Genomic DNA, 19,358 nt, shown 5'->3' on the forward strand with positions numbered 1-19,358 from the left:
CTAGACAAGAACCAGAAACTAAAAATAACAAATTCTGTTTCTCTTCAGAATACAAAACTCTAACATTTCATAAATTCAAAAGAATGAGTAAGGAGTCCAGAACAAGCTCAGAAACAGCCTTGAAAATCCAGGACAATAAGTTCCTTATTATCATCCTTATTATTAAAAAAAATTAAAAAAAGAAAAGAAAAAGGCAACAACATGGTGTTTGAATATAAGTGTAATTGTGCCCCATACCTTAACTTACATAATAATGAACTTAGAATTAAAAATATATGTGTGTATGGGTTTTAATGAGGCAGCACGGTGGCACGGTCGTTAGCAATGTTGTCGCACAGCAAGAAGGCCCTGAGTTCAATTCCACCATCAGGCCGGGGTCTTTCTGTGTGGAGTTTGCTTGTTCTCCCCGTGTTTGCGTGGGTTCTCCCTGGGTACTCCGGCTTCCTCCTACAGTCTAAAGACATGCAGTTATTGGGGATAAGTTAATTGATCAGTCTAAATTGCCCATAGGTGTGAATGTGAGTGCAACTGTTTTTTTTTTTTGTTTTTTTTGTTTTTTTTTTGTCTCTGTGTGTTAGCCCTGCGACAGACAGTGGTCACCTGTCCATGGGTGTACCCTGCCTCTCGCCCTATGACAGCTGGGATAGGCTCCAGCGCCCCCCGCGACCCTGAAAAGGATAAGCGGAAGCAATTTTAAAGCATGATAATTAAAATATGTACCTGTATGTTAGTGTAATTTACAGATCTGGTACATTGCTTCTGCTCTCCGACACTCCCTTGACAATCATGTTAAAGTAATAATACTAAAAAGTTCTATATACTATAAATACTATAGCTATAGTATATAACTATAATAACTATAATATTGTAAAGTTCAGTTCTCTCTTTTTTTCTTTGCACAGTCGAGGAGCGTATCAGGTCACATCTCACTGCATGTTATACCTGTATAACCGTGCACGTGACAAATAAAGAATCTTGAATCTAAAACAATACAAAATAATCTTAAAAAAAGATCCAGAGTCAAAAAGTGCATGTTCTTCTGCGGCCGATGTGTTGCAAGAGGGGCAGGATGTTTTGGGAATATAGTTAGAGCAAAGATTCATCCCTTTGGAAGCGCGTGACTCTTTTCACTCTTTCAGCTAATATCTAGGAATTAGGCTAAAAATGTTAACAAATGATCCCCAAACTACTAACTTTGTGGCTCTGTTTCTTTGTACACAACACCAAAAAAGCCATGATGTTGTGTTAGCCTAGACTGCTAGCATGTGCTTTATTTGCCCTTCTTTTTTGCCCAGAACACAGATATGTTGAATACTGCAGTACTGACAGGAAAAAGAGTTTCAGTCCCAGTGAAAACTCTCGCTGTTGAGGCCAGTGGTTCAGTCACTGACGTGACCGACTACACCAACTGTAGATCTACAGATGAGGATGTGCTCAAGGTAAGTCAAGAAAACTGTTAGCATGGTTTCTCATTTTTCTGGTTCGTGTGTTTGGCTTTTTATGAAATGAGTAACCTAAGCACCTATGCTAGAACACATAGTGTTAACTGTGTATATGAGTTCTGTATTATGCATGAATAATAAATAATTACATAAAAAAAAATCTATATCAGCTAATGCAGTTATTACAGCAGATGTAATTGAAGAATTGATGTAATTGATGTAGATACTGTTTTGAATTGAATGAAAATCAGGACTCACTTGCACAAAAAGTGAAAGTGAATTTTAATACAAAAAAAGAAATTGTTCATGAGTCGTTCTGGTATATGCCTCTAAGACATCCACTGTCACTGTGGCATCACACACAACAACCTCAACTCTAGTGTGTCAGTGTGTGTTAAAGTATTACAGACAAAAGCAACCTCTTCCAATATAGCACAAGCTTATGCTCACACCACTCAGCTGTGATTTGACCTTTGTGCAATGGATTCATGTTACTAGGACAGAAAAAGAAGTGAGGGTGACGGAGAAGAACTGGAAAATTAGAAAGATATTTGTTATTTTCTACCAGACAGCTGACCTGCCTGAGTGTAAGGCAGTAAGTAAACAGTAAGAGAGTGGGAAAGAGCTGAAGAGAGTGAGACTGCGTTTGTAATGATTTTCTGTATCAACTTAATCCAGTTATTATGTGTCTCTGAATGAATACCTTATGCTTCCTGTAGTCACTGACTCTCTTAATGCAATACCACTAACTGGGTGAAGTTGAAGGCTAAAACCACAGACGTAACTCTTTATAGCATAAGCGGAACAGACTGAACCTTTATTGGGGAATTCAGTTGTATGCAGTATATGCAGATGGAGCTATATTACACATTTTCCAAAACAAACCTATGCACTATCCCGTACACAGAAAATATGGGATGCATTGGCACTGTATAAAGTACTGGAGGGAAAATCAAATGTAATCAATTTTGTAATCAAGCAAATCACTCGAGGTTATGTTATATCTTTCATATCCAAAACAACCGTTCATATCTAATTTTATTTTACTCTGAAACGCTTCCCTTCCTGTGTTGCCATGCTGGACACTAGGATAACAGTGAGATTTCAACCAGTTTTACAGACGGGGGAACATTTCTCCTGGGACAATGACGAGCAGTCACCAAAAATCAATGAATCTGGGATTTCTGATCCTGCAAGAACTGAGAGGGAATCCCATAGCATTCACCCCTTCTGCACCAGTTAGATCTTTAAACTTGCAGTGGTAATAGGCTGATGCAGCCTGTTTTTTAGTCCTGCATGTAAAATAGTTATTGTAGATACACCATCAGTGGTTTGTTATGTGAAAATGAAGGCGCATTACTTCTTCTCTTTATGCTAATTGTGTGTTTACTCTGTTTTTGTTCTTGACCTTAAAGACTAACAATGACTGCGATTACTGTAATAATGCAGTATGACATTAGTGACCCTTTGAAATAATCAGCCATTATTTTTATTATTATTATTTTTAATGTATTTTATTTTTTTTATTTTTCTTATTTTGAGAATGCATAATTGTGACCAGTGGGATAATTTCATGCTGCATATCTGAATTAACATATTTCTTCAATGCAGTCTTACAAAAACACATTGGATATTTTTAGGCATCCCAACACATTAACACATTTAAAACTCTGGCTTGTTCCTAATCTTGCAGAGACCAATTGCTAGAGAAATGTCCCATTCTTGTCTGATATAGGATTATAGCTGCTCTGGTTTGGGGTCTTCTATGTTGTATTTTTTTATTCTAGATGGGCCAAATGTTTTGAATAGCTGAAAGGTCTGGACTGTGGACAGGCACGCTGACCACCTGGACTCTTCTACTTTGATATCATGCTGTTGGAATAGCTGCAGTATGTGGTTGTCTTTCTGAAATATGCAAGGTCTTCCCTGAACACATCATATGTTGCTCTAACACCTTTATCTATATTGATGGTGCCCTTCCAGATGTGCCATGTTTTCCAAAAAGAATTTCAAAATTCAATTGGTCTGACCACAGAACAGATTTCCACTTTCCTTCAGTCCACTTTAAATAAACTTTGGCCCAGTGAGGACTTGAGTGTTTCTGGGTGTTGTTGTTATATATCTTAAAACAAATATTGCTGTATTTCCATATTTACTGCAGCTGATAGATTGTTGTTGTCCTTCAAGCAGGCCATCAACTTCTCTGTTTTTGGTCAAAACCTTAGAGGATTCCTGGAATTACCTCATAAAATCCTTTTGTTAGAGATTTTAAAAATACCATGTGTTCCTGTCTGTATAAACCGTGTTTGTATAAACTTAATATATATATCCAGCACCCAGGCTGAACACAGCTTTTGTGTTAAAATATTATACTGACCTTTTATCCTATAGTTCTAATGCATGCATTCTTGTCTCATGATGCGAAAAGGAAGAATTAACACTTTTCATGTAGTACTTTACTAATGCATTGATACATAGTTTTTTTTTTTTTTAAACCCCTCTAACCTGAAATAGTTTTATGGTGAATTTAGGAAGCATAATAATGTAACAGAAAGAAAGCAATTTACACAACGTGAAGTTCATGGACTGCCCATTCCAACACATTTCAGCAGTCTCCCAAACAGAGATCAACAGAAAACAACACAAGCTGGGAATGGTAGATAAAACATTCACTATTATTAAAATTCATTGCTCTGAAATATATCTGATAGGCTGAAATATGCAATAGGCTGAAGTACAGAAGAAAAGATGCACAGTTAAAAGAATAAAACTGCAGTATAAAGAATATCTAATTGTGCAATTTCAATTTCCTCTAGTTAACATCCTTCTTTTCCTACTTTCCAATTATCTTTTTATAACTGCATGTTAAAGTAATAAGTAAATACACAGTAAAAGTTTATGCAGTGGAATGAGTTTATTCAGGTAGCATTTTCTCATGTCTCATGACCCACAAATCCCCGTAGTATTTTAAATTACGTGTCATGACTCAAGTTTTATGCATATTTAATTGTCTGGACACCAGTAAAATCCAAGGCAATATCCTCGTTTTGAAAATAAATGAGGGTCAAGCGGTCCTCCTGATGCCTTCCTTGCAACAAATTCACAAAGCTGGCAATGCCACTGTGTGCCTCTGATCTCTTCGAGTGCTCCTTATACCTCACACCTTCAGAAATCCCTGCTTCCCTTTCTAGTCATAGTAGGAGAGGGGGAGGCGGGGAGATGACTTGGTTAGGCCTTTGTTTGAATTGGCTTGAGAGGCATTTAATAAACACAGAAATAATGTATTAATTATAATTGATTTTACACATTACTCATTACTTTTCTTAAAAGTAATGCATTTTTTTACTTAGCTACTCCCCAGTGGAGGTAATTCAATGCACTCTGCAACATAGCCTAAAATAAATTGTCATTGTTTAGGTTTGTTAACAAGTTAAAAACATTCCCAAAGGGACTTTAAAACATGTACAGGGAGAAACGGCGTATACAAACCTGACTGCACATCACTCCTTTTGTTACCTGCTAAAACTCAGGCTGCTGGGCTGCAAGTCAGCATGCACTCAGCTTCATCAAACAGAGTTCTTTGCTAGCTTTGTGTTTGTATGCAGTGTGTGCAGATGGTTGCAAAGAACCAGTGTTGTGTTAGCAGTATAGCGCAGCTTTTTTCTGTCCTGGACATAGTTTGTGCTTTATTATTGTGCTCTTTTCTTATTGTGCAGTGTAGATACTATTAATGGTTATATCTCAAAAACTGTAGACCGGACCACCATTTTTCTCCTCCTTGGAAATGAATCGAATCCGGTCGTTAAGTGATGTTGTGACGAATCCTACTTCCGGGCCTAAAGTAGTCTGCGTTTAATATGGCTTTTGTGTTGTTAACATGTTTAATGTTATGTATTTTCTTCTATTTAATCTCAAAAAGCTCCTAAAACAGTCAGTGATCACTGTTGACCTCCCTCGGCTTTTATTACCGCTAATCATTTATTTAAGCTCAGTTTTTAATACCTTAGGATGTAACTACAGCCCAGCCCATGCAGCAGTATAATGAATGACTAACCTTGTATTGTGGGTGGATTATCTCAGTTGTTCTCCTGGCTGAAGTTTGGTCCTTTTACAGCATCCTGCCAACTTTTATCGAGAGGAAAAAAAGTTAGCTTGTTTATATTATGCTAACATAGCTGTGTCGCTAGCGGTCACGTAGCACATCATTATATACCAGCTAGCCAAACTTCAGTAACCCTACAAACGTCACTGCTGTTTAGTTTTCTGTCTTCATTTATGCTGGAAGTGATAACAGAGCTGTACGTTTTAATTTGGTTCCAAAACCCCGCAGTCAGGACATGCTATATTGTATTTAGATAGAAGCTAGCGAGCTAACTCCCTGCTAACTTCTAACTCCGTTAAATATCATAAATTCCGTTTTCATGGATGCCTGGATGTTAAACTCAATTGTTACACCTGGTAGAGCAGAACGCTGATCATTTTATTAAAGATGAAAGACTTTAGACAGTTTTTCAACTCTCAGTAACGCCATAGTGATCGTTTGATATATGGACCTGCAGCGGAGTTTAGACCCAGACACGGCTAGTGACGTCAGACTGAACAACCGGATTCAGCTGATTGAAGAGCAAGTGTGTAGGAGAAGAAAAGGCATATTGGACTGTATTTTTAGCTGTCTATCATGTAGATAACTGAAGCTTGACACATGTGATAACATAACTACAATTGTAATGTGGTTACTGGGTTTAGTAAAGCAATACAGTACATTTATATTACTATATTACTTAAAAATGTAATGTGATTGTATAATTGCTACTTGTTGGCTCTTTAAAATATCAAGCTTTAGTTTCTTGTTTATGGACAGCATACACCCAGTTTGGTTCTAAGGATCTTTTGCTACCACCTTTTAATTAGGTTTAGTTTATGTCTTTCCACATGCTTGGTAAGCTTTGATATCAGGGTGTGGGTAGTTGTTGCTGGTCTGTATTTTTTTTTTCTGTCACACTCTTGTCCCTTGCTGGAATAAATTTGAATTAATGTTTGTATCTTCACCCCTTAAAATTGTGGGCTGCTCTGCAACTTTTGACATGATAAATAGTAAATCTAGTAAATCGATAGTTTGAAGTCTGCACATTATACAGATAATTGAAAACATATGTAATAAGGTGACAACATAACTATCTGACTAGCAACATGTTGCAAAAAAATAAATAAATAAGAAAATCATGTTTATATACAACACTGTTCAGGCCCACGGACAGTCATTTATCTAAGTCGGATAAAGGATCAATGAGGTGGGTGAACATTTACAACTGGTGCATTCTTTCCTGTGCTATCACATGAATGAGGGGTGGTAAGTTAAAAAGAAATGCGTTTGATCTATTTGCTAGCAGTAGATATAGCATCCCTCATCTTCCACCGTCAAATCGTCTGCTGACTATAGAAGAGGAAGTTGAATTGGAGAGCTGCCCAAGAAATCTGAGTCATGAACAGTTAGCATGATGAACTGCCCTCTGTCATCATTTCCATGAGAGTTCAGCTCGACTTGCTTCAGAATTCATTCCTCTTGCTTTTTCCTCACTTTTTCCCTCCTTCTTTTTGCCTCCCTCTCTCCAGTGCTCCATTCTATTCTCCAGTCTAGTGCTCTCCAATTACCTCTGTGGAGCCACTGGTTTGTTAAGATAAGTACGGCGGCAGTGGAGATAGGCCTCCAATCTTAAATAAAACACACCAACTGCTGTGTCTCACCTCATTGCGCTCGCTGGTGGGGATTGTGGCACTCCAACCTACAGTAAGGCATTACAGGAACAGTCATAAAGGAGAGCTAATTTACATTCAGTAACAGTTTCATAGAGACCACAGATGTGAATTTACATGACATAAACACAAACACGCTGCAATTCCCAGGCCAGACTTTGAAAGTGGTGTGAAATTAATAAAATGTTGGTATGTGTGTGGTTTTGCCTTATTGGGTTTGGCGATTCTGTCCCCTCTACCCTCTCATCATATATATATTCAAACTTATTGAGTTTGCATAGGCTTTACATTAAAAGACCTTGACCAGGGTACATCCAGAGAATATTGATTTCACATCACTAGATGACAGTCCAGTCCCAGTTCTGGTCAAGTGACTCCTGTGTACATTTTAAAATAACTTTCTTGTTCGGTATATTTACAAAGTTTTCGAGCAACTCTGAGTTTGTGAACCAAGACATACTTCTTGAGGCCTTTGTTCATTATCTTTCTTCTCTATTTTTCTTTCCAGGTGTCAGAGCGCTGCAGCTATGTATATCTAAATGGGAAGGAAACCAGAGGGAAAAGTAGGATAATGCTCAACTTTACATATGGTTTTCTGAGTGCCCAGCTGGAGATGAGTGTATGGATGCCCCGTCTGCCCTTGCGTATTGATGTGGCTGACCCTGAGCTTAGCCAGATCAAAGGCTGGAGGGTTCCCGTTACTACTGGAAACAGGAGGTAAGGCCTGACCAACTGCCGTACATCTATTGTTCCTTGGGGGTTCTGTTACCTTCTGTCACCTGCCTTACCTGTAAGACTTTGCTTTGAAGTACTGAGTCAAATACTAAAGCTTTTTTCTGCATAAAAGTTTACTTATGCATCATCAATAAAGGTTGGCTAACCTCATCTATAGCATAGAGAAGAATAAAAGTGATGTCATGACTGGCTTCCAAAGTGTTGTTTATAAGCCTTGGCGTGAGTGTTTCTGCCACCTTGACTGCAAAAGAAGAGTAAAAACAAGATGTAGAGAGGGGTAGGTCTGACTGTGAAACCACGCACTCATTGGCTAGCAACTTGAGATTAACAATTTTTATATGATAGAGAATTCACCATTTTGAAGCATGGTATTACCAAGAGTTACAAAACAGACTTAATCTTTTGTTCAATATGACCCAAAATGTTTACAGAGGCCAAGACCTAAAGCCGTTCCCATTGACCTATACGTCATAGGCACGTGACATATAGGAATGGAAGTCTGTTTCCCACCACAGCTAACACCATCCTCCACAAATTCACTGCACATATATATGGCACAATAAAGTGTTATTCTATTATTTCTGGTGTTTCAGATAAAAACCAGGTTTAAGTCTAAAGTTGATGTTTAACCTGTAATAAATCTTTGCTGTTTTTTTTTTTTTAATGTTTTTGTTGACACTGGCTCAGAAACAATCAGCTGGTACATGTTGAGACTGTTAATGGTGGTGTTGAATTGAATAACATTATACTGAGTGGTGTGTTTCTAATATCCATCTGTGCACTCTTTACAGTCAGTCATAACAAACAACATCACATCTGTGTTTGGTACATTAGTGAGCAGGCAAGTGTAAAGGCAACACAGTTGCCCTGGAGGTAAAGGTTAGTGGGATTTTACTCAATACGAGTCACTATTTTCCCCACTCAATACTAATGATGATGGCCACCTGATGGGCTGTCATTTCCCAAAACATTCACTACCCAGCTCTGGGCCCAAAGGGACATTAGGTCAGTATTGTGAAATTTCAACAGTGATTGTACTGACTATTCTCTATTTTTCTCTCACTTTCGCAAGTAATAAAGGTGCTCAATGTTATTTTCCATCCTATACTGTGGAATACACTAATCTCTCTCTCTCTCTCTCTCTCTCTCTCTCTCTCTCTCTCTCTCTCTCTCTCTCTCTCTCTCTCTCAATAGATAGATAGATAATATAATGGAGGTAAAACTTAAGGTCAGACTTCTTATGGGTTTTTCATATGTTTATATCTTAAAAAACTATGTAGGTTCATGGAAAATTTTCACCTCAGCATGTTTTTTACTCTCTTTTGGTTTCAAAATAAACTCTTAAACACTTGTAGAATGTAAAACACTTGTAATCAATGAACACTTATACTGTTTAATTAACACTAATACTGTGATTATTGATTTGCAGCCTAGCAATCCTAAAAAGGCGTGCTGGTTTAAGGGTTATTGAAAAAACGAATTGAAAAGTGAGGAAACATAGAAATCTCAATGTTTTGTGGTACAGTGTTTTTAAAAGCTACTCTCTGAAATCTTAAAAATCAAGGGCAAAATATACATCACTGTGCAAATGTCTTTTACCATCTTTCATTTCTTTACATTTTTCTTGCAGTGATTTAGTAAAGCATATCCAAACATACATGGAAATAAATAATAAAGAGCAAAAACAGAGTTTGCGTAGTTCTAATGAGCTTGAAACTCATAGGTGGTATGAGCACTTTGTCAGCACAGCCTGAACTCTCTTAGACAGCTTTCTTATAATTAAGTAGCTTTTAGCTTCTCCAGACTTCTTGAAGGGCAGTCAAAGGTTTCTTCATTTATCTCAGATGCAGATGGTATTGCAAAATCTGACTACAGTATAACCTGTGAAGTCATGGTTAGACTTGTAGTCAAGACCGCCTAAACCAAGACAATACCAAGACCAGAGGGTATCGAGACCAAGACAAGACCAAGACAGACCGAGTCAAGACCAAGACAAAGTCGAGACGCGACCAAAACCAAGACCGAGACAAAAAAGTCTTAAACTGCAGCCAGATGTTGCTTCGTTTACGGGTGTCAGGCATATTTATGTGTTTTTTGCGATGCACTCGCACAGCCCTCCTCACCGCTGTCTACTGTCTTACTCGTTTACTGAGAGGACAGACACAAGCTCCACTTGACTGTCGCGTCTCTCACCCTCTCTGTTTTTGATATTATCCTATATCCTCGCATGTGATTGGCCACAATATGGAGGGATTGGACCATAGCTGAGCCACTGTGTGAGAGCTGAGCAGTGAAAGGAAATTAAGTGAGGAGCCGGCTCTCGCTCAATGGGAGTCGACTCTTCTGATTGACTACAAAGCACTCTCTAAACATGGCTCTTCGAGCCGATGCTTTTGCGCATGACACATTATCAAACATTAGGTTGTGTGTCATGGATACTGTTGACTCCAAATCTCCCGACCACTGTGTCGATCTGAGACAGCAAGACCGAGACAAGACTGAGGAATCCGAGACCAAGACAAGACCAAGACCAAAGTCCATCGAGACCAAGACAAGACCAAGACCATGTAAAAGTGGTCTCGAGACCAAGACCAGTCTCAAGACATCCAACTCTAGTCGTGGTTCAGAGTTTTCAACCTTAGTTGTTCACAGGTTCTAAAGAAGAATAAACTAATAGTTGTTCGCAGGAAAAATTGCAAAGATCCTTGGCAGTTTTTTTTTTTTAAGAGGAAACAGCGGCTTTGCATGGTCAAGTACTCGTGTTATCAAAGGTTTGGAAGTATGGGTACCCATGAAAGCTTTATTTGTCTCTCTTCATTCCATCTCTGGCAGTCCAGCATTCGCACATCATAACAGTTTACAGCGTGTCGATATCTTGAATCCCTAAGATGCTGCCCAAATGCATATTTAGGGTTTAAACTATAAAAGTTTGTCACAGTTTGCAGGTGATCTAGTAAAGTCTCTGTAACCTGCACAAATTTTACGGGTTGACATGGATATACTTTTCTGCATTCATAATTCAGTCAATTTTAAAGCGATCCCCAACAACACTGAGTGAAATGTAGCACCAAACTGTGACAGAGCATCCACCATTTTTTAGAGGTGGCTGTTGACATTCACTGTTGCACTTCTCTTCTGAACTCCTCTGTACATATTGACAACCATTGTAACCAAAAATGTCCAGATTTGGATTTGTCACTCTCTGTTGCCACACATTTTTAAACCACTGGTGGATTAATGAGAAACTGGTTTTTTTTTTTTTTTTTTTTTTTTTTTTTTTTTAGAAATATTTCTAAACTTCAAACTCTTGTGTCAAAAGCTGAGTTAGAGATGATTATTCATGCCTTTATTTCATCTCTTCTTGATTAGTGTAACAGCCTTTTCAAATGTTTGAATAAGAGGATCTTGACCGTCTCCAGTTGGTACAGAACGCTGCCGTTTTCTGTACCAGAGAGCCCTGCGTGGTCAAGTCCCAGCCTATATTTCTGACTTTCTAGAATCCTACACCTCTTCTCGCAGTCTGAGATCTTTCAGTCTAAGGCTGTTAACAATCCCACAAACTCATTTTAAGACCAGAGGGGATAAATCCTTTAGAGTTGTGGGTCCCTGATTGCGGAATTCCCTCCCTCTGTTTGTGTTGTCTTGATTCTGCTGATTTTTTTAAGAAGCAGCTGAAAACTCATTTAATCAGACTGGCTTTTAACTTGTTTTAGGTTGTATGATGTTATATATATATTCTGTTTTATGTTTTTATCTTCTGTGTTTCTTATGCCTGTTTTTATTGTAAAGCACTTTGTAGTTTTTGACCTGTGAACGGTGCTGTATAAATAAAGTTTATTCAGCCTTTTCTCTCTGTTTCCTTTGAGAATGGCTTCATGAAAGATTGAAAGACTCAGTAAATAGTAGATGGATCTGCTGAAGGGCCAGATGCATTTCTCAGGCCTTGTTTCAGGTCTTTGGTGGATGTGATTTTCAGATACTGTTTATTTCTTGTAGGTAGTGTTTTTTTTTTTGTTTTTTTTTTACGGATGTCACTTATTCTTCTGTTCTACACTTGTCCATTGCACACCCACCTTGTGATATGCCAACTTTTGGTTTATAGTTCTTTGGGAATCACCTGTTTGGTGCAAAAATATTATTTTAATGCCTATTAAACTGTGTTATCTTTGACATTTTTTAGACTAAACAAAATAAATGGGAACAAATAATGTATTTTGTGATAGGGAACTAGTAACAAAGTGCCTAAGGACACAATTTCAAACAATTTCTTTACTAAGCTTTAGTTTTTATGTGCAGACGCAACCCTGGTTCATCCCTGGGTGAATGATTCATAGGTCAGTATTATGAAGTGCAAGAACTGGATAGAGAAGTGAAAAAGCAGCCAATGTCCAAAAAACTCTGAAAGACTTCCAGAAAGCCCGGAGAAATATTTCTCATGACCACTTTTAAAAAGTACAAAAAAGTCTGACTCCTTGGTAGCAAAATATAAAGAAATGAGGGGTGGCTCAAAAGTTCTGAACAGAACTAGTACAAGTATCTTATGGAGCAAAAAATAAGTCCTGTTCATTCCCTGCATATGGAAGGCCAGCAAGATGCTGATTATTTTCACGAACTAGATTTAAAGTAACTTTGCTGTCTGATGTTGAGTCACGCTGATTTAAGCAGCATTTCCATCACGTTAAGCTCTCACCTTAGGCTATATAATAATGATGTTTATTGGGACTGTAGCTCTTGACAGGAACTTTGCGCCTGCAGTGTAAAAACATATTCTCCAACCCTCCAGCACACCTGTGGTGCAGTGTGTGGCAGACCAGCTGCGTGTATGATAATTATATGATCATTGCTGAGGGGTTTGAGGATGGTTCACAGCTTAACCTCTATCACCCATAAACAAACCACTCAGCCGTGGGATCCTGTTTAATTTCACTTCAATTCATTTAGCGGAAAAGGTCACTCAGCATGCATTGTGCCTCTATAATAGCAACAGCTTCACTGCTGGTCTTCGGTTTTCCTTCAGCTCACCAGTCCTTATTGTTAAAGAATAAATAAATTATTTTTTTTGTGTCAGTTGTATGTACACCACTGCAAGCAGGTAGAGATAGCAAGTCTGACTTTGTTGGTATAATTTCTCCACTCTTAACTGCAACACATATATATTTATAAGGCTTGCAGTCATTCTGATAACCTGTGCTAAGTGTCTACTACTGTATATATTTAAACATATTAAAACAGGCAATATACTTCTATAGCCACCTGTCTGCAAGAAACGTGTAGCTCATTGTGTCCCTATGCTTTTTGTGTGTGTCAGGTCTACATGGGACAGTGAAGAAGAGGAGGAGATGAGGAAAGGCAGGGGTTGCATGCTACAGTATCAGCACTCTACTGTAAGGGTGCTCACACCCTTTGTAGCCCAGCCTGACACTGAGGCACTGCCAGACCCGTTAACTGGGGAAAAAACAGTTGAATACTTTCTGGGTTCTGATTGGCAGGTACAAGCATTTTAACATTTCCAAATAAAGCTCACTTGTCAGCAGGTTTTATAAGGCTTGACATGCCCATTCTTCAGTGTCATGCTTTGTAAGTATAGGGAAGTCATAGTAATTATACATGTCACATTTCAAAAGAAGAGGATGATAGGTTTTCTTTATATGCTTGTGCTATGATTAAAAGTCACCTGACCTTTTGCCACACAGTGCTTAACCTTTTTTTCCTGTTTGTTTTGATTGGCAGATAGATGTCACCAACCTTGTACGCTATTCTCTAAACATAGCAGATCCGGATGTAGCTAGGGTGCAGGATGGGGTGCTGCTGCAAGGAAGGGCTGTGGGCACTACCACTGTACAGGTGAGTCATTTACTGTGTTTGTGTGAGTGTGGTGTGAGCATTGTGCAATATCCATCTTTAGCTGGAAGAAGGATGAACTTGTTGCAGGTGCTGTCCCCTCTGACGTCAGCGGTCCTGGCTGAGACGAGCATCAGGGTGGTGGATGATAAAGTGAGTGTGACACAGCTCGGAGTGCAGTTGGTGTCTGGGCTCTCTCTGTCCCTGCAGCTCAGTCCAGGGAGCAACAGGGCTATTGTTGCCACGGCAACCACTAAGGAGACGATCGTGCAGCGCAAACAGGTGAGCAGCTGGAAAATTGTTTCACACAAAAGCATGCCAGTTTAAAGCACATCTCATTTGTTCATGATGATACTTAACAAGCATGAAAATAGAATTTTTCATGCATGTTAATTTGAGAGTTATTCATTTTTAGCCTCACTGCAATGAACAGGATTAGTAGATCTACCAAGTGGGCATGAAATGTATTCTAAAATTGAACTGATAACTGATAGAAAATACACTCATGTTATTTGAAGAAGTCCCTCAACACCACTTTATACCAAAACATCCATCCATCTATCCATCTGATTATGTGTATGTGGCAGTTGTTTTTCCATTTGTGTTTCCATCCATCCATCCATCCATCCTTTCAATCAAAGATGAGCGAGGGCCTTTATGCTGCCGTTTTCATTTTTATCTGATGAATAATATTTTTTATTATGATCAGCCTCATATCATTGTGCAAGAGTGTGCAAGAGTGCCCCTAGAAAAAAAAAAACAAGTTGAGAATCCCTGATATGAACTTTTCTTTAAAATTGCATCTTTGAAAATTCTGATCTGCTGCTGTGGAAGTGTCTATCAGACTTGTCCCCATAGGCAGGATATCATAAGACAGCTTAGCTAAGATCACGGGAACTCAGAATTTGCAGATTTTGTGTGTTTAAATGTTGATTGTGAGAGTGCACAGTCTGTCTTTTTTCCTTCTTTTTCTTAACTTTGTAAGCCTTTGTCATAAAACATCTTTCTGTCGTTGTTCTGTGGAGGTGTAGACATTTAACAAGTAGCCTCCTGGCATTCATCACCAAGCTCCACTGACAAATTCCCTCCTTTTATTAGTGACACCAGCCTGGAAACAGTTATTCAGATGCATGCATAATAAAGCAAGAGCATAAATAACATCATTGCATTCACAGTCTTGTCTCTGTAGTCCAACATTGTTTGTTGTACTCTTAGCAGATTTAAAAAGTCTAACTAAAGAAAAAAAGTTCCACTTTTTCATTTGAAAACAAGTCCTCATACACTACATGTCATTTGTGTGTTATACAGTTGTTTTCAGAAATTTACATATACTGATTATGGGAATGTATGCCATGGTGGTTTTGGTTTTGATGTTTTATTTGAACTTTTTTCCAGGATGGAATGATTAAACAGCACGTCTTTAGTGACTTTAAAAAAAACAAGAATTAAGTGCACAAATTTGATGTTATTTTAGATTTTCTCTAATCCACACATGGCTAAAAGTACACATACAGGCTCAAATATATACTTATACCTCTACTAATAATTGGTAAGATGCCTCTCAGCAGGTTACACCTCAACTGCATGCTTTTGGTAGCCATTAAAAAGCTTCTGGCATAATTCTGTCTGGATATTTGACCGTCCTTCCTGGCAGAATTGGCACAGACCTCGGTTTTAAGTGTAATCCGCAAATGTTTAATAGGGTTGAGATTGGGGCTTAGGACAGAGGCAGAGGTAGATGATTTACTATGGTGACACCTAAAGGGAGAAGCCAAAAGCAGAAGAAGAAGAAAAGCCTTTATGGTTTGTTATAGTCTGAAACATCCCAGTGTGAGAGCATTGCAGGTTGGCTTTCTCATATATCATGAAGGTTTTCAGCTTCTTTAATCGCAGTCTGAATTTCAAGGATTGCAAATAAAAGTGCAAGAAGAGAAATGCCTTGAGTCATAAATGCACTGTTCAGCATTCATTTAAGGGTTTTTCCAGTTAGGGTTCAGCTGTTCCTGCACACAAGGAGCAGAGGTAGTATAAGCAACATAAAAACATGTTTCTCATTGAAAACCTTTTGAGACAGCCCTTAAAATTACACTTGAACTTGCCATAATAAAGTAGTACGTTATTAACATATCCTAAATATTCATCCTGCAACACAGATATAATGGCCTCCTACAGAAAGAACTTGAATTAAAAGTACTGCCGCAGCAGAGCAGATTCCCATACCAGTGACCTCAGGGGTTTAATAATATTGGTGTTTTCTCCTCGCCTCTTTGAATAGGAGTTCTTTGTGTTCACAGCCTCGACCATCATCTCCAACCACCATGCTGTGTGAAAGAGCGGGAAAGGCAGACAGGGTGCATAGATGATCATTTTAAAAGCTCACTCACACATTTAGCCATGGCAGCCTGCCCATTTTAAACCAGCTCCCTGTCGCAGGCATGGGGCAGCAATTAGGCGGTCCATAGCTGCTGGAACGACAACTCACTTTACCTCCAGTACACAGTGACTGTTGCTGATCTGCCCCGTCAATAACAAACTATTAGAACCATGCCAGTGCCCATGACCAGCCAATTGTGTCTGTGATGGCGGGGTGTTAATGTTTTGCTTAGGGCCATTTATAATGTATTCAAATCCAAAATATAGGTTAGGTCTTTGGCGAGTCAGTAACTCACATTAGCTACAGGAAATAGGTCACTGTGCATTAATGTAATTTGACTGGCCAATTCTGTTCTTAATGTGACCCATGTTAATTAATTTTTCTTTTTTGGGTTTCTTTTTGAAGGACGTTTATAAGACTCTCATAATATCTTTATGGTATGAAATGCAATTCAACCAGAGTGGATAACTTTAGATAAACTACTTACTGGCATTTACTATGAAGAGATTAACATTGATATTATATACTTTAAAGGGATTGGCATAGGCAGTTTAATGTTATTAACAATAATGAGACTATAGCCCAAGGGAGGTATTGATGTACCACCGGTATTCTGACCTGATTTTCTACATATAACCTTTTTTCTTTCTTTCATAGGAAGCATTGGTCAGCTGCTGGGTTTCTTTCAGCGATGGGGCAGTTGCTCCACTGGACCTGTTTGACCGCAGTATCTACTCTCTGACTGTTTCTACCCCAGATGAGCGGGTGGCCACAATACGCCGCACTCCACAGTCAGCATTTGTAGTAGCAGAGGGTGAAAGTGAAGGCCAGGGGGCGCCAGTGAGAGTGGAGCTGAGGATCTGTGAGGAATGCCAAAAATCTAAAAGGAAGAGCAAGCTGGCAGTGGGCTCGGGGCTTCTCAAGATCAACTTACAGAGTAGTAGCAAAAGTGTAGCAAGAGAAGGGAAAGGAAGCACTGACAGAAGTAAGGATTTAAATGGCAGTGCATCAAAAGAGATGGGCAAAACAAGTACTGCTGCCACAGAGATGGATAAACAGCTCAACAGGGCCAACATATCTGATCAGCAAGAGTCTATTCTGGTAAAAACTACCACTCCAACGACATTTTCAACTAGAAATCCACAGGCCCATCTTGTCTGGATCGGAAAGGCAACCAAAGCGCCAAAAGGTTCCACCTATACTGTTTCTACTGCAGCTTCACCTACAAGAATAAAGGAATTAAACTTAAATACACAACTTAGCACTGCCAAACCCACAGCAACAGTGGGTGTTGTCCGTAAAGAGGAAGGGCCTGGGGTAAGTTATGGAAACATGCTTGACAACCCCAATGCCTCTCCTGAGAATGATACTCCTAAGGTAGAAGTTAGACCCGAAAAGGAGCCTCCTAAATCTAAAACTCCCAAAGTAATTGAGAGTGACCTCATTAGGACATTCAAAGCTATGACTGACATGGAAATTGGCATGTATGCCTTGGTGGGGGTCTCCTGTGTTGCCATCTTGGCTTTTCTGCTCAATTGTGCTTCTTATAGTCTCTGTTTCAGGAAACAAAAGACCCCCATACAGGCAGGCACAGCCCCCAGTGGAGACACAAAGGATCACAAACACGACTGGGTTTGGCTTGGGAACAGCAATCACAGTGCTCCTGCCTCAGGTGCCCCGGCTCAAGTGTCCACACTAAAACGTGAGCCTCATTGCCCTCTGCAGTCCCGCCACTCGATAGATTCTATGGGTCATCGCAGCCTGGAAGGCAATCTGCCTACAGTGAGCGCTGCGGCTGTCCCAGAAAGAACTGCAACCTTAGGACGAAGCAGGAACAGCTCTCAGCACCAGCAGTTTCAAGGAAAGGCAATTGACCCCATGGCAAATCGTTCAGCTACCCTACTGGCGAGGCCACACCGCAGTGAACCTCTTCATTCCCCCACCAGTAAGAGAAACCAGGTCCAGTTCACCACCTTCACCACGCTGGACATCAAGCACTTGGCTGCGCTAAAGAATAACGGTGTTGAGTTAGACTGGGCCAACCAGCAGAAGCAAAAGCAACAGCAGGCCCCCGCTGAACCTCAAACACCTTTGCCTGACATGCCATGGCCTGTAGTGAAACCTCTAGGAGAACCCCTGTGAGTTTGTTTAGGTGTGTGTATGTGTAAAGGATGTATAAAAGGAAAACAAAGTCTTTAATTTTTCTTTATTAAAAAAAAAGGGAAAAGGATGTATATGTGATTACGTGAATGACATTTTCTATATAATGTGCAAACCTGTGCACATGAAAATGAAGTGATGTTTATTAGTAAGATTAAAAGAAATTTGCATGTTTTATCCTCTGATAAAAGAAATCTATAGGCTCCGATTTATTTCTGTAAATATTAATAAACACTCTCTATGCTACGTTACTTATTTCCACATTTCAAATTCAAGACAACTGCATTTTCATCTCCTCTTACATTTCAACAGTTCTGTTGCTCCTGCAGAAACAGCTCCAGATATTGCTCAGTTCAGGGTAAAAACCAGTACAGGAGGGACTGTTTCTTGTTAGTAATTCTATTCTTTTCCAGCCTTTTGTACTTTTTGTAGGACTCCTCTAGAGAATACCTGAGGACTCTGTGCAATTTGTCAGAGAATATGCAACATTTATCAAGTTATTTTGAGCAATCTGTCACTACAGTCTCCGCCAGATATTTATTCAAATCAAATGCAGGCTATGCAAATAGTCTTTGCAGAGTTTGAGATGGACATTGTTCCTGATTTTTTTTTTTTTTAACAGAGATACCTTGGGCTTCGGGCTTCTCCTGGGAGCCTGCTTCTACAAATTGTAAAAAACGTGTAATCTTGGTCTGTTCTCACAGTGCACATATTCATTCGACTGTAAGATTTTTCATGTGTGAATGAAAATAAAATGCCTTTTTTTCTCTGTGACATCCTGCTTTTTTAAATCCAAAATGTGATGTGTATTTCCTGCAAGATTCTATCAATAAAGAGAAAATAGATTGGTTCTTTTTATAATTGAAAATGGATTTAATTCAGCTACTGTTTTTGTTTTTTTTAAATAGTAAAGCGATTCATAGGAAAGTACAGTGAATGGTTTGGATTACAGGCTAAAGCTTTAGTAGGAATCCGTGGGATTTGATTTTGTTTAATCACAGCTGAATGTCATTTAAGGTTGATTTTATCATGGAAATGTCACTCTGACAGCA

General features: G+C 39.0%; 1 protein-coding gene across 1 annotated transcript in view; it reads left to right on the forward strand.

Moving 5' to 3' along the window:
• LOC146628843 (transmembrane protein 132D) overlaps nt 1-18,980 on the forward strand; it is a 36,095-nt gene extending 17,115 nt beyond the window's left edge. Inside the window, exons 5-11 of the mRNA XM_085358123.1 lie at nt 1,296-1,439; nt 7,705-7,913; nt 13,240-13,420; nt 13,662-13,775; nt 13,863-14,054; nt 16,804-18,284; nt 18,929-18,980. Coding sequence (XP_085214249.1) covers nt 1,296-1,439; nt 7,705-7,913; nt 13,240-13,420; nt 13,662-13,775; nt 13,863-14,054; nt 16,804-18,284; nt 18,929-18,980 — 2,373 coding nt within the window. The remainder of the gene's footprint in view (nt 1-1,295; nt 1,440-7,704; nt 7,914-13,239; nt 13,421-13,661; nt 13,776-13,862; nt 14,055-16,803; nt 18,285-18,928) is intronic.
• Nucleotides 18,981-19,358: the final 378 nt, after the last annotated feature.

This window comes from Diplotaxodon limnothrissa, linkage group LG7 (genome assembly GCF_057381915.1).
Source record: "Diplotaxodon limnothrissa isolate DT_005_m linkage group LG7, D_limnothrissa_male_GT1.1, whole genome shotgun sequence".
NCBI classification, from domain to species: domain Eukaryota; kingdom Metazoa; phylum Chordata; class Actinopteri; order Cichliformes; family Cichlidae; genus Diplotaxodon; species Diplotaxodon limnothrissa.